This window comes from Diadema antillarum, unplaced genomic scaffold (genome assembly GCF_040938485.1).
Source record: "Diadema antillarum isolate AM-2024a unplaced genomic scaffold, OU_Dant_1.0 scf00000065, whole genome shotgun sequence".
NCBI classification, from domain to species: Eukaryota; Metazoa; Echinodermata; class Echinoidea; order Diadematoida; family Diadematidae; genus Diadema; species Diadema antillarum.
Window position 1 is genome coordinate 1,824,784 of NW_027270954.1, and position 16,231 is coordinate 1,841,014.

The 16,231-nt window shown below is 37.9% G+C and overlaps 1 protein-coding gene across 1 annotated transcript; it reads left to right on the forward strand.

Moving 5' to 3' along the window:
• The first annotated feature begins 705 nt into the window (after nucleotides 1-705).
• Nucleotides 706-14,633, forward strand: LOC139716434 (sulfotransferase 1A1-like). The gene is made up of 7 exons (XM_071627980.1): nucleotides 706-727; nucleotides 1,305-1,487; nucleotides 7,615-7,745; nucleotides 8,429-8,669; nucleotides 9,169-9,263; nucleotides 12,233-12,419; nucleotides 14,524-14,633. The coding sequence occupies exons 1-7, from the start codon at nucleotides 706-708 to the stop codon at nucleotides 14,631-14,633; spliced, it is 969 nt and encodes a 322-aa protein (XP_071484081.1).
• Nucleotides 14,634-16,231: the final 1,598 nt, after the last annotated feature.

A 16,231-nucleotide genomic window follows, 5' to 3' on the forward strand; every position in this document is an offset into this window, starting at 1 on the left:
TATCATTATGACATGTTGTATCAATATTGTAAATACGTTTATGTTCACGCTACCCCCTGCGTTCACATCAGTCATTCCTGCACCTATTCAAGTACACGTAGGCCCTATAAGATGTTGTTATTGTTGGTAACCTTGTTTTCACCATCATTCATTTCATGACCAGATCACGACCACCAATTCACATTTCCTTTCACATCCTGATATGTACCAGTCACTCTTCATGTCCGTCCCTACTTGATTGTGGTTTTTGTGTCCACCTTTTCTCTCGCCCTTCCCTCTGATTTTTCACTGTTGTGGTCCAATATCTTAAAAAAACAAAACAAAACAAAACAAAAAACAAGAGAGAGCATGTTATGTCTACCACCACGCCTCATAAACATAATCTTATCTACCGACCATCTCACGTCTCATTGTCCTGTGTTCTTTAGCCGTTCTATCTGCCAGTTTATCACAAAGCAATGAAAAATGTAGTTTGTCTTTTCTGTATACATTAAATTGTTGGCTGTACAGATCGAAGTCTGAAACCTCAATGAAAAAAAAAACAACAACAAGCATTCGAACTCGTATAATATTGCTGACACAGAGATTACAGAATTACCAGATCAGATTTATGTCGTATCTAACAAAGTAAACAGAAAAGTTCTAGGGGCTCATAAGACACGGATAAAAAGTCGTGCCATGAGTGAACACTAGAGCTTCAACAAAATGGAGTCTTCGTGTGATACGGGTGAGTATACAGGAACTTTATCTGTTTTACTGAGAAACATTGACAATCTCTACTATAATCAAAATCAAAAACAAAAGAGCTGGAAGGTGGTCTTTTTTTACCACTTTGATTATGAACTTTTGTATGAGGGTTGATACTCAACTTCTAATCTTACCATCTTGATGTCGCATGATGACCAAATAAATAAAATCTCAAGCATATCGCTGAGGGGGATGTTAAGAGCCCTCATGGACCACCCTGTGCATGTATTCAAGTTTAAATTGTGCATGTATATAATCATAAGTTTAATCCAAAACAATTTTGACATAGTTAGCTCATACTCAAGAACAGTCTTGCATTTCTGCCGAGTTTGGGAGCTTGCTTATGGGCATTGTTGTAAACCGAGATATCGGTTTATAACAATGAAAATGGCTGGATTTCGACCTCCTCGCTATTTCGAAATTTCCCTGTATGCAGATGTGTTGTGTAAATGCCTAGTGTAAGGCTTGTATGGATGACGAAATGCTTTGGCTTCATTGCAGCAGCCATGCTGGGTTTGTACAGCACTATTTTCCTTCTTTTATTTCCCCTTGTTCAGAGGAATGTATCGGGAACGAAACAACAGGGTTTTCGTTCGAGGTTCCCGAATGCGTAGCGGCTACATGCTACGAGTATCGGGGCACGGTGATGCCAAATTTTATGCCAATTGACTGTAGACAGGCCTTGGAAAAGTTCGAAGTGCGTCCCGATGACATTTTTGTCATCACTCACCCAAAATCAGGTAAGTGTGAAGACAAGCTGTACTTCCGGATCTTTTCTTTTTTTGCCAGTGCTTTAAATCTCTCTCTCTCTCTCTCTCTCTCTTTCTCTCTCTCACACACACGCACAAATTTTCAAACGAAATAAAGACGACCAAACTGATAATCTTTCTTGAGGCGTTAAGATTAGGGATTCCTTTCGTTATGCTGATTGTAAAAGCCCTGAAGAAGACTCGAAAAAGATTGCAAGCTTGGCACTACAGGAGTTGAAAGTGCACTATAACGAAACATCCGCTCCTCCTTCCATCGGGATTATATATGTATTATATCGGGATTCAAGTGGTCAGGACAACTTCACGAGATTATAATATACAGTGCGTATAAGAAAAAAAACGCAACAAGATTTGATTTCAAATTTGTGAAGATTGTGTTAACTTTACACCAAAGTGAGTAGCAACACCTTAAAGCCACATATCTCCTCTTTCCAATGATATCTTATTTATTCTTACACGGTCATGGATGGCTGAGTAATCATTCTTTTTGGACTATGGGTCAAATTGGACTTGGGACCAAGTTTCAGTTTAAAAGACCAGCATAAATCCCTTTCAATTCTCCATTTCTTTTTTTTTTTTTGAAAGCTGAATGTCTGGGCTGGACTTTGTGGAAACGGTTTGCTCCTAGGGCCCTTCTTCCTTGAAAACAACATGAACGGAAATGGATACTTACAAATTTTAAATGAATATGTGGTTCCTGAATTGATGGAAAATTTTCCTGTGCAACAAAGGGGTGTGTTCAGACGCCTATGATGGGCACAGGATGGCGCACCAGCCAATTGACTAGTTGCAGTAAGCAAAGGTAAGAAATAGATTGGCTGAGGTATTTGGAAATCGGGTGATTGCCTTGTATCATGACGTGGAGTGGCCACCACGATCTCCGGATCTGACTTGTTGTGACTTTTTTTTCTTTGGGGTTATCTCAAGAGCAAAGTGTTCATTACCCCTCCACCTGACATTGCAACTCTGAGACAAAGAATTACTGATGAGTTTGAAGCTCTACGCCACCAAGCCCCAATGATTTGCAGGGTTTTGCGTGAGATGGAGAAAAGAGCTTATCTCTGTGTGGAAAGGAATGGTGGCCATGTTGAGGGGCATGGGATGTAATGTTAAAAAGAGATATCCGAAAGAAGACAATGGTAAGTTGCGATCATTAATTTCATTATTCCATTTGTTAAGTTAATTTCTAATAAGGTGCATTGATTCTTGCAGTGTCTAAACTTGGTCCCAAGTCCAATTTGACCCATTGTCCGAAAATAATGATTACTCAGCCATCCATGACCGCGTATGAATAAATAAGATATCATTGGAAAGAGGAGATATGTGGTTTTAAGAGGTTGCTACTCACTTTGGCGTAGAGTTAACACAATCTTCACAAATTTGAAATCAAATTTTGTTGCGTTTCTTCTATACGCACTGTATATATTAATAATAATGATAATAAGTACAGCATTTGTAATGCGCCATCGATTTAGTAACGTATTCTCAGGCGCAGAGGGACATTATTATACAAAGAATAACATACATTATAATCATAGTTGGACATAAGAAGGTTGAAGAAGAAGAAAGAGATAGAAATATATACCCGATGAACAATTCAGTGAAAATTCATCCAAAACAAGATGCGAACATATATGACTTTTTTAATGTTTCAATGCAATGATTACTGCTGATCGGATCCTCAGTGGAAGAGCGTTCCAGAGAGCTGGGGCTGCAGAAACAAAGGCTTTTTTTTCTCCAAGAGTCTATTACATGAACGGAGATTTCTGCCAGGGACGTATTCTGAAACAAGGTTTTGCAAATGTTTTGGAACTGAAGAATGTACTGCTTTCCATGTATGAAGAAGAATCTTAAACTCTATCCTCTTGGATACTGGTAACCAGTGAAGATTTTTAAGAACTGGGGTAATGCTGGAGAAGCGAGATGTTCCACTGAGGACCCGAGCAGCAGAGTTCTGAGCACGCTGTAGTTTGGCCAGTTGGTAAGATGAAGCCTTGAACAATAATGCATTTCCATAATCAATACGAGACAAAACATACGAATGAATAACAGAGGCTGCAACTTTGTGTGATAATGATTTCCTGATATTGTGAATATTGCGTAGTTGCAAATATACAGATCGACGTGTGTTTGTAATGTGTGTCGCCATTGACATTTCAGGGTCAAAATAAACTCCCAGATTCCTATAAATTGATACAGATTGTACATTGACACGTCCAATTCGTAATGATTGACTACGGGTATATATATATATATATATATATATATATATATATCATGACTCGACACTAACTTTTTTTTTGGTGGCCCAATGGGGCCACCAAAATCCTAAATTTCAAATTTTTGGTGGCCCAAGAGAAAAATTTGGTGTCCCGAAAACACAACAATAAAAAACATTAAAAGTCCTTTTTTTAATGAGTCAAATATTTAAGATTTATGATAGTAAGAATTAGAAGTTGGACATATCCACTCATAAATAAACTTCAACAAACTTGCAACACTCACTCTCAGGCATTCATTCATTCCTTTTCATCCATCCTTTGAACAAATTTAACTGCTAATTTCCGGCGCAAAAAGTTATGAAATCATTGACACACTTTTCAAAAAAATTTTGGTGGCCCGAGGCGGGCCACCAAATTTGCCCTTTTTTGAAATTTGGTGGCCCGACTTTCATTTTTGGTGGCCCCGGGCCACCGGGCCACCGTTAGTGTCGAGCCCTGTATATATATATATATATATATATATATATATAGGGTACATGCAGGTAATATGAGACTATTAAGCTCATTTGCATAAATGGCATGAAGATGCATACAGAGAAACCCATCAAACTTTGTTTTTGGGAATTAGCAACTATTCATCCTTCCTTTTATATAGCATTTGCACCAATCAAATATTTTTGTTGACAGTTAATATGCAAATTATGACATCATCGCAGAAGTCTCATATTACCTGCATGTGCAGGTAATATGAGACTGTGCATGGTAGACATTGTGTCAATGTTAAAATGACAATCTTATGTCTTAAATTCATGAGTTTTTTTCTATTGGTGTTGTATGACTATTTAATTTTAACAGATATCATATGAATATTATCTAAAACTGAGACAAATGACACAATTTTAAGCCAAAAATTGATTTTAAGCGTGAAACGCAATTTTCCGTGTGTTTGTACACAAATCTCAGAAATTCTCAAATTTGACGCCGACATGAGATTTCATTACCGACATGAGATCATTACGTAAAGGTCTTTTACTTTTATTTTTACAAAATAGGTATCAAATGTTGCACAAAAGTTCGAAGAAAAAAAGATAATCCTGATGGGCATTTTATTATATTTTATTATTCTTTTTTTTTTTTGCAACTGAGCTAGGCCTGGCCTAGCTCAGTTGCAAGAAGAAAATTGATAAAAAATAATAAAAACCGCGGAAATATCACACAAAACGTTGAGACCCCAGTCTTTTATGGTTAAACTATGAAAATTGTGAATTCAAATGTTTGAAGTAATCGTGTACAGTATCTAACACATATAAAATAACACTTAAACTGAAGATTATAGCACACCAAATTAATTGTGGCATTAATTTGGAAGCACCCTATCTAAAGTACACAAATATTAATTTACATACATGTTCATATAGCTGTGTGTTGTACTTTGTGATACATTTTTTATATACTTTGAATATAAGAAACTGTCAGAGAAGAAAATGAAGTATTTTGATGTTGGCTTCTATCTAATTAGGCAAGTCACTTGAAATCAGAGATGTCAATAAAACCTGCCCGCCATATTGACGTCTCATATTACCTGCAGCTTGTTGGGTCTTGTTGGTCCCCTTTGAAGCCATATAACACATATTTAGTACAGTACATAGACCAAAACACACTTTCTTTGGTTAAACCAATCAATGAGCTTACGTAAAATGCAAAGAATTGATTTCACACACAATAACTTTACTTACACCAGTGTAATTGGTGAAATGTCAAATCTTATATCAAGGCTAAAAAATACTGTAATTTTTACATATCTTTTCAGTATTTGGTGATATTCTCACCAAACTTTCAGTCAGCGAGCAGGAAAATCATCAAGAACTAAGCACAGTGATGATATCAAACTATAGATGGCGTTATATGCATTTAGGAAGTGGTTCAGGTGGAGTAATAAGGGTTTTTAAGTCACGCGTGCCATATTACCTGCAGTCTCATATTACCTGCATGTACCCTATATATATGACCGTGCATCACTAAACGAACAAAAAGTCGCACCCTTCATTTTACGTCAGGACTCAAAAAAGGTGAAACAGGTCAACCAAGTGAATATTGGGTTTTTCATATTTTCTGAAAGAGTTACCCTTCTATGTTATTCTTAACTTTGGGATCATAGAATAAATGGGAAAGGGCATTTTCAGTTTTTCTACAACTTTTTTTTTTTAGAGTATAGTAATATCAGGTATGTCTTTAGAGGCCCCTTTTCATTTCTCGATAACCATTTGCACACTCTTCACTTTCAAGTCTAGTAACTGTTGAAAAGACTAATGCTACTGTTTTGAAAGTTGGCACTGATCATGGACAGTATGGTAATAAAACATGCTCAATTTCATCCTAATTTGATAATTCCTTCATTGTTACTCCAGTGGTTTACACCCTGTTTTTTGTGCCATTTATCGCACAACTAGCACAGTTTGGTGAAGATTAAGCGCTTGAATAAACCCTGTACTTCAAAGCCTCTTTTCTCGGTTCACACTTTTCCAGAGTGTGTACTTTCTTTCGAATATTTAGATAGGTTAGGCGAGTCCATTTCAGTTGAGCTTTACATCATTTTAAAGCGTAGAGTGTGCTCTTTCAGAATCTGCCCATAACTAAAAATCCTTGTCTGGCGACTTTTTGTTGGTTTTGTGATGCAGGGTCACTATACGGATATATTGTACTGTATGTTTACAAAAATATGATTTAGCGACACAAGAGAAGAATACAGCTGCTTATTTTTACTCGTATTAATTTCATTGCAAACATGGGTCTAACATTGAATGATATTCAAATAAACAATATCATGAAACAAAATATGTATACGATATCAGGGCTCAACACTATTTCGACACTAAATCATTTAATCGGAAATGTCGGTGTCCGAAAAAGAAGTGCATTGGTGAATAAAAGGAAACATAGCAATCTCTTTGGCATTATAAATGTCCATCGGGCCATCAAACGTTATGGTCTTTGAATGTTCAGTGGTCAGACATTGATTTTGAGTTACCACAGGCCGCAGAACCCGTCCATAATGTTGATGCCTGCATGTAAATATGCATGGGATCCATCAAAATAAGCGATAGTAGATTTTAAGGGTATAAGTGTTTTGCCTTTTTTTTTTCTTAATAAATTTCAATCTAAGATTACAAACTAACAACATGCATTCTGCCGTCTGTCTCTCAGTGGACTGAAAGACCTTCTGTGCCGCTTAGTTGTTGTTTTGAATCAATCTTTGCACAAAATCTCTTTATCCAAGAGGGGCCCACACTTTACAAAGTCTGTCATTTTTGTGGGTCCCCCCAGTTTTTTTTTCCACATAATGCATATTGACAATTATTTCACTTTCGTTACTTCAGCGACCAATGTAATGTATCCCTACTGTTATTTTTAAGTATTGTTTTCTTTGTATACACATGCATCATTTTTGTTACTGAAGAAAGTGAGATTTATGTTTGCATATTATTTCACTGTGAAAAAAAGAATTTGAACTGAACTGAACAAAATATGTTTAATAACGTAGGATTATGTTCTTTGTATCATGCATATTTCGTAATGTATCAGCTTACGTGTACTTCATAATTATGAAATGAAACTGTCTGAAATCGTTTCTGTATGTGTGTTTTTTGTGTGTGTGTGTGTGTGTGTGTGTGTGTGTGAGCGGGGGTATAAGAGTGATTAAAGATTTAAAACATACAGAATATTAATGAAAACCAACAATTTATCAGTATATAATGATCAGACTAAGAAAAGACACTGTTTTAATGTCCGAGTGGATTAATGAGAGAGAGAGAGAGAGAGAGAGAGAGAGGGGGGGGGGGAAGAAAATGATAGAACACGTTATATTCCTGTTCCAGGCACAACGTGGATACAACAAATCATGCTGCTCGTCAAATTCAACGGGGACATAGCTGAGCAAGGAGGGAGAAATGTGATGGAACTGGTTCCTTTTCTGGATATGGTCGACATCTTTAGCTCGCCTGACAATGTAAGAAATTCATATGGGTTTGTATTTCATTACGCAATCAAATATAGATGTTAAATGAAATCGTCCGACTCTGAACTTTATATACGTGTATTCATGCAAACATATTTACATATTGTTTAATTCAAATCTGCAGTTTTGAAAACAAATATAACCGAACATTTATGTCGTCATCCTGCTATCCATCAAGATTTCAAGATTTTTTTTTCTCTGCTTTTTATCCTTGAGGTAAAGTGCCCAATAAAATACTACGGAAATAAAACGATCAGTCCGATAATCATGTAGCAATGAATAGGACGTTATCAGTGACGGCGAGAAGAGTGACAGATGTTTCTGTAGCTGCACAAACATTCTGTCAGCTGCTTCGTGACGCTTCGTTGCAGCTAGCTTATGATTTGTGTCTGGTCACAAGAAGATTGTTTATAGTTCGAGGCATGTGAGAAGTAAGCCGTACATATTTTGCTGTTTACATGCATTGTTCTGATCTTGTTTGTGGTATCTGTAGATTGGGTATACATAGGGCCCTACATTATTTACGTCGATGTAGAACAATTCGTTAATCAGTTGCAATCTAAAGGGCCTGTTATCAAATTCCATTATTTCTTTGCAGAGCAGTGGGGGATTTTTTTCCAAAGTGTATTTCCTTCTTTCTTCTACCATAATTTTATATTTGAAAGTTTGAGGAGGCTACACGTATAATTCTCACTGCCCGTGACATGCCGTCCCCGCGAATGCTAAAGTCCCATGCCCCTACTAGGCTTCTGCCAGTGGACCTCAGAGGTGATGAACCCAAGGCAAAGGTCATCTATGTCGCTCGGAATCCCAAAGACGTTGCCGTATCTTACTACCATTTCTGCCGATTTCTAAAGGGTCTTCCTTTCTACGAGACGTGGGACCTCTTCTTCGAAGAGTTTTTGGCTGGAAGAGGTATAAAGGACAATATCAAAGCGAGTCCCTATATAGTTATGAATGAATGAATGATTGACTCAATGAATTCAATTTGCTACTGTATATTTAGAGAATAATTCGCCTATGAATGAGACGATTCATGAAAACATTCCGTACTGGTCATGGATTGCGTGTATCAGCTCGAACTTATCCATTTTAGCTCAGCCTGTTTAAATGTCTTACATGCTGTATTTGACAATTCACGCATGCTTTTTTGTCATGCTTATGGTTTGCTTGTTGAAATGTGGAATATGGAACAACAAAAACAAGCAAACAAACATACAAACAAGCGTAGATGGAATAGTTGCCATTTTCTCATTTCTCAAGGAACCGGACTCTGACAATACATATTGATTTTTTTTTGTGTGTGTGTGTGTAAGGGGGGGGGGGGGGGGAACTGATACGCTGAGACACCACGAACAATGTTGGAAGTGGAAAGCTCAGGAGAATAATTAATGTCGTTGTTGATTTTCAACAGCACCTCAAGGAAACTGGTTTGAGAACGTCCTACCTTGGTGGAGAAGAAGAAATCATCCCAACGTGCTCTTCTTGAAGTACGAGGACATGAAAAAGGTGCAAAGTTTGTTTCTTTCCCTTAGATGAATGTTAGCATTAAATTTTCACTACGTATTGACTCTTGCTGGAGAGCTTGACTTTGCTAATTTGGTGCTACAAGCAAAAACAAACAAACAAACAAACAAACCGACGCTGGATAAGTGGATATAACCACGGACCGCCCGATGCATAATACTTTTTTTTTTTTATGATTATTGCCGTATTGTACATTCAATACTCATTGCTCAGTCTTTTGGAGGGAACTTTAATGGCAATTGACCTATGGCAGTGTGTTCAATAAGCGGCCATGTATAATCAGGGAGGTGTCAGAGGAGTGGAATCAAAATTTGTGCAAATTATTTATGCAGATATAGCTTTCCGCTGGCTTCGATGTTTCATGTTTAAAGCCGCTTTTCCATAGATTTATATATGTATATATATATATATATATATATATATATATATATATATATATATAATATGTATATGGAGACCAAATACAGAAGAAGATCGTAATTTCAGAGGCAACGTTGAATCCCGAGTGGAACTTTTTGATTATACGTTACGAAACAAATCCTTTCAGTTTTTCTTCATGATTTACCTTCTTGTTATCAATACCCCTTGACTGAAAAAAAAAGAAAGAAATACATGTACTGTTACTGCATAAAAAGTTAGTAATCAGCCATCTTGCGCACAGTGCATCATCTTATTTGTCATGCAGGTTCAGTACCTGAATGTGCATTTTTAAAAATTAAGTATCTGGCTGATTGTGTGCTTTTGCGTTTGTAATGGCTCCTCCCAAGTATAAGTCCAAAGTCGAGCACCCTGAAACCCAACAATTTTACTCCGAGGTGCCGATATCAACGGTTGGGCATGTAATGTCTTATATCTCTTTGATATTAGGCCCCTATACCCATTTTTTGTTCGCAATTCAATTTATTTTCATGATCTGAGAACAAACATTTTGAAGGTTGTGTTCTTTTAAAAAGCAAACTGAACGTTAAAATACCGTATGTCCCCCATAAAAAACAACATACAACGGGACCCTCCGCAATGATAACTTTAAAAATAGTGAATCAATCCAAATACGATTTTAAAAAGCAAACTGAAGGTTAAAATACCGTATGTCCCCCACCCCCCCCCCCCCCAAAAAAAAAAAATACAACGGGACCCTCTGCAATGATAACTTTAAAAATAGTGAATCAATCCAAATACGAATTCAGGGTGTGAAACTGTAACTTCTTAACCACATCTTACAGAAAATCCTATCCGATTTGCTTCAGTGGTCAATAAGAAATGAGGAGTTTGTAGAGCATGTCAGTAATCTCCTTCCTTCAAGTTCTGTCCATTGTACGAGTTCACACATTGATATGCAGTTCCAAGAGCATCCAAGTGCGTACAACGTGGAAGAATCAGACCCATGACATGCGTTAAAACTATCCACATTTCTCTCTGACCACGTTTAACCAAATTGAATGGGGTTTTCTGCATAATATAGCTACAATGTAGATGTTGTATTTTAAGATCCTGGAGTAGCATTTACACGGTTTAATCATATTGGAAGTTATCAATGCAAAAATTCGATTGTATTTTTTTTTTTTTGGGGGGGGGGGGTCATAATTATTGTACATGTTAGGTTGCAAGTAAGAGTTGTACTGGTTCGACATGGTAGCGACAACTTGTTGACAAGCTAAATACTCAATTTGTTTAACACCTCAGCTTTCAATCCATTGACAATGAAATCTAGTCAGGGTCCATGAGTATCTGTTGTCTTCAGTCACTCTCAAAGAACCTCAGAGGTTCATGAAAAATGAAACATTAACGAAAACGTCTCACTCATCCAGGGTAGCATGTGTACCACCCCTAGCGGGCCCTGCCATAAATATTACCAAAACACTGTACTTAACACTGGGGTCAAGAGAGACAAAACGTTTGACACTCTTGATAGCCTATTGTACGGAAGCCCATTCGTGCCACGCAAGGATATAACTTTCCGTGGAGCTAAGTGGCGGCCGCCACATAATTTTCTGGCGGCCGCCACTTAATTATCTGACGGCCGCCACATGATTATCTGGCGGCCGCCACTTAATTATCTGGCGGCCGCCGCTTAATTATCTGGCGGCCGCCACATAATTATCTGGCGGCCGCCACTTAATTATCTGGCGGCCGCCACTTAATTATCTGGCGGCCGCCACTTAATTTTCTGGCGGCCGCCACTTAATTATCTGGTGGCCGCCACTTAATTATCTGGCGGCCGCCACATAATTATCTGGCGGCCGACACTTAATTATCTGGCGGCCGCCACTTAATCATCGTTTAGCGATATCGATAATTATGAGAAATATCGACCACAAGTAGCGTTACTACGGAAGCCCATTCGTGCCACGCAAGGATAACAACGGGACAGCACCTCGTCATATAAAAGACGTCTGAGCGGTGATGAAGGCGATCGACCAGCTGTAGACTGAATTGAGATCTGTAACGCTACTTGTGGTCGATATTTTTTCATTATCGATATCGCTAAACGATAATTAAGTGGCGGCCGCCAGATAATTAAGTGGCGGCCGCCAGTTAGCTCCACTGAAAGTTTTATCCTTGCGTGGCACGAATGGGCTTCCGTACTATTGCCTGTGCTCGCTGGGCGAGATGCGAATTCCAAAGGTCGAGCCCAGAACCACTGGGGACCCTCACCCTTTTTTTATTATCATGAGTGCGCATGGTAATAATTCATTATACATGGTATCAGCGAAAAGAAGCAGTTGATTGTTACCAAATTTTATTTTTCAATTGAATGTAGGGCCTATTACAAGAGCACATATTCTATTACTTCATTACTAATAGTGAGTTCAAATACTTTTTACGGTTGTATGGATGGTCCTATAGCTTACTTGTACGGTGTAGTTAATGGATGGTCTTATAGCTTACTTGTACGGTTGTGTGGATGGTCTCATAGTTTACAACTTGTACCTACCTATTCTATTCTCCAGAACCTCAAGGGAGCAGTCAAACAAGTGGCTCGCTTTATGGAAAAATCCCTCGCTGATGACGTCATCGACCGTATCGTTGAAACTTCTAGATTTGACAGGATGAAGAAAAATGTTCAGTCGAATCCGGACTCCCTTTTCGGGATAACTGACACTGCCAAGAAAGAGGGAGCTTCATTCATGAGGAAGGGTAACAATTTATTGCTGTATATGGGAGCTTTGAGTCCTCCATCGGTTTATGATAAAAATAATTTGCAGACGCTTCCGGACTGAATTTCGTCTTTATTTCCTTTCTTAATTTGCAATTTGGAAGCATGAAATCAAGAACTAATTTAGTACTGTTTTTAAACAGTTGTATGAAAGCGTATAGACCTATCAAAACCCCACAGAAGCTCGATACCAGAGGCGGTACCTTTGATAACTTCACATTACATTCAATAAACTGTTGTGAATGAGCATACTGAATTATACACTGTAAAACATCGGCGTTAGATTTAACACCACGGGTGTTAAATCTAACACCGATCAAACTTCAATAAAGACCCACACCCACAGGTGTTGAAAATGCACTGTGATGGTGTTGAAAAGTGTTCACCTGACACTTCGTGGTGTTAATTTGACACTGTACCTGGTGTTATTTTGACACTGTACTGGTGTTAATTAAAAAATGACACCACATGGTGTTGATTTGATATTTGTTGGTGTTAATATCAATGGTTTAACACCCGTCCAGCTTCAATAAGAGACCACACCAGCTGGTGTTACTGTGGTGTAGATTTATTTTCACATTTTTTCAAAAATCTAGTATTCTAATATAAAATTCTTGATCGTCTTGTTTGAATTAAAAATCAACAAGAAGTGCAGTTACTAAGAAACTCTTCAAAAAACAGTTTCACATTTGGAAATGACACACGGTGGTGTTAATTTAACACCATAAATGAGCACCGAAAATTTAACACCAGCTCGGTGTTCACTATTTAACACCGGACTTTTTGCAGTGTAGGTTAAATCAATCTTTTCTCAGTCTTTATCAAAGACCTTTAAAATCTACCTGTGATCTTCCCGATAAAGAGGGTAACTGAATACATTGTGAATAGACCGTATTCGAAAACCCCTTTTTTCCTAAATTGGCGTTAGTTTTCCATGACCTTATTTGCTTGGTTATGGATACTGAGTTTACAATTACGCTCTTTACATTGCCACATATTTGACGACTTTCTGTTGTTGTTGTTGTTGTTGTTGTTGTTGTTGTGTGTGTGTGTGTGTGTGTGTGTGTGTTTTGACGCTTGGTCAAGTGTGAAATAATGACACAAACTAATAGTACACGATACTTGTAACCTTCAAAGCACGGCCGGCGCTACGTTTTTAAAAGTGAGTCGGAAGGGGTGCAGTTTATATATCTGATGCCACTTCGAGGTTTCATCAGCGAACAAGCAAATTTTTACCCGCACTTCTTTCTACCACTTCCAGGTTTTCAGTCACATTTTTTTCCCCTGGTGCTTTGGGGGGGGGGGGGGGGGGGGAGGGGGGGGGGGGAGGGGAAGTGGGCTCCCCCAAGTGATTAGACTCTATCTATTCCTGTGTATTTAATATGCAAAAAAAAAAAAAGTGGGTTGGGGGCGAGTACCCCCCCCCCCCCCCCCACCGTTGCGCCTGCTCTGCAAAGCTTACTTTACGCACTTATCCTATTTAGCAGTTTATCTACATGTCGTGCTAGCAGCCTTTAATACATCAAGCGTTAAACAAGTTAAATTGGTTAATTGCTTTAGGGAAATGTATTTTACCGTATTTACTCATTTCCGATGTCTTGAATGCTAACTTGAAAATGAAGTGTTTTCGTAGCAATCCTCGACCGGCACTTAAGAGAACGTGTGATAAACACAGCAAAATAACAAATTCCTCATCAAGACACTAATGGCACAACATAAACTGACACAAAAATGTGATATGTGTCCTGATTCACAATGCCAGCATCCTGCTCATCACATGCTTACGACAATAGAGAATTTGGTTGAAATTAACGCCGAAAAATTTGCAGAATAACTAATTTGTTTCCTGTAGCTACAGTGTCGAAAAAATGATTGCAAATTACGAACTTTGGGTTTCTTTGTTTTGGTTTTGTTCGATTGTTTATGTGTTTGTTTTTGCTCTTGTAGGACATGATGCATTATTTCATCTTTGTATAAATGTCTAGTCCACGTACAATTGCCTGCATATACACAGTAAGGCTAACATACTTGTTTAACCGTCTTTGTTGATAACCGTTTTGCATTTTTTTTCCTATACATTTTCAGGAGCCGTCGGAGACTGGAAGCACTACTTTACTGTTGACCAAGATCGTCGGTTTAATGAGCTCTACGCAACGAAATTGGCGGGAACGGGATTGGTGTTTGAGTTTGAATAGTTTTTGCTCATGGAGTTGAGATCAAGCACGTGCGCAGGATGTTCCAACTGCATGGCTATCCCGATATTTTCACTTATTAAAACTGATTATGGTTATATTCGTTTCATGGATTGCGGATGACGCTAATCTACATAGCCTAGCTTAGATGTGTTTGGAACAGTCTTGCCGCTCACTTAAAGGAAACAAAACAAACAAACGAGAATACACATGCTATAAGTCTCTCTTTTTTCCGTCTATCTGTCTCTATCTTTTTTTTCTTTCTCTCTCTCTCTCTATATATATGTATATGTATATATATATATATATATATATGCACCAAAGACACTGTTTTGCATAAGATTTTAATGTCTTCGCCTATACATCCGCGTTTCTGCAAAGATGTTACGATACCTCCTAGAATATAATCATAGATATAGGTATAACATAAGGGACAGTAGTCGAATAAAAAAAAAGGAAAAAAAAAAAACAACATTTTGTCTTTTGTGCCAGGGGTCTGACAGTTTCGAAAAACAAATACAAAAAAGGAAAAAAAATCAGTGAGTTGTTGCAAACGGTTCTACACTACTATGAATGACAACTTTTGTTTTCAACATACAATAAATGTATATAACGTGGCTCCCTCTTGTGGCAAAACATCCAAGGAGAGAGTGATGAGCCTACTGGAGATCGCCACATATGCAACAGTATTCTCCTGGCAAACACTCCTGATGAACATAAGACATCACGACGCTGTACTTGGCATGCGCCAAATGGGACAGACCATCAGACTGATTACATCTTGATGCAGAACCGCTTCCGATCCAGGATTTGCAGTGCCAAGACACGGATCGTACCAGATTTGGAGGTGTGGAAGTGACCATGACCTGGTGATGCTGGAATTCAAAGTCAGGCTGAAAAAAAAAAAAAAAACAGAAGCCCAAGAACACCAGAATTAAGTTCAGCTTGGACAGACTAAAAGACCCCTCCATCGTCGAGTCCTTCCAAGTGGCAATAGTGGGGAAAATAAACAGCACTGCTTCTACTAGACGAAAATGTGGAAGTAATGACAAAAAAATTCAACGAAATGATGACAAAGACCGCAAATAACCTTCTGGAAAACGGAAAACTCAACCCTGGATTACAGATAAAACCCTGGAAATATATTGTGATACAAGAAGAAAACTAAAGAAAATCTGAACTGTTTATACTGAAATAAAACTGAAACTATTACTCATACAGCATATTTTACGTTTGATTCTCTGAATAGTGATGAATTTTATGATACAGTCAGACACTCTTCAGAGTCCGATATGGCAAACAAATGTTTACCCTCTACAAAGAATATTAATTGAATAGATATTATGATTCGGCACGAGAATTTTATCATAATCCTGATTCAAATGATCTTGTGCGTATGGAAAGGAATACATTGAAAGGTGTTATTTACAGCCCCCTAAATCAAATTCAAACGATTTCTTTTATATGCATACAAAATTTAATGTAAAATCCTATCCTCATGAATAGAGATGTATATTTGACGCATGCATGCAATTTGGATTTTTTTTTTTTATTATCCATGAAGAGGTGAATATCATGACTGATGTAGTTGAATTCCTTTT

Bases quoted from the DNA above. Each gene is read 5' to 3' on its own strand.
- LOC139716434 (XM_071627980.1), top strand. From the start codon at position 706: ATGGAGTCTTCGTGTGATACGG. The intron at 8,670-9,168 runs GTATAAAGGACA...GATTTTCAACAG, and splicing joins AGAGTTTTTGGCTGGAAGAG to CACCTCAAGGAAACTGGTTT. The intron at 12,420-14,523 runs GTAACAATTTAT...ATACATTTTCAG, and splicing joins AGCTTCATTCATGAGGAAGG to GAGCCGTCGGAGACTGGAAG.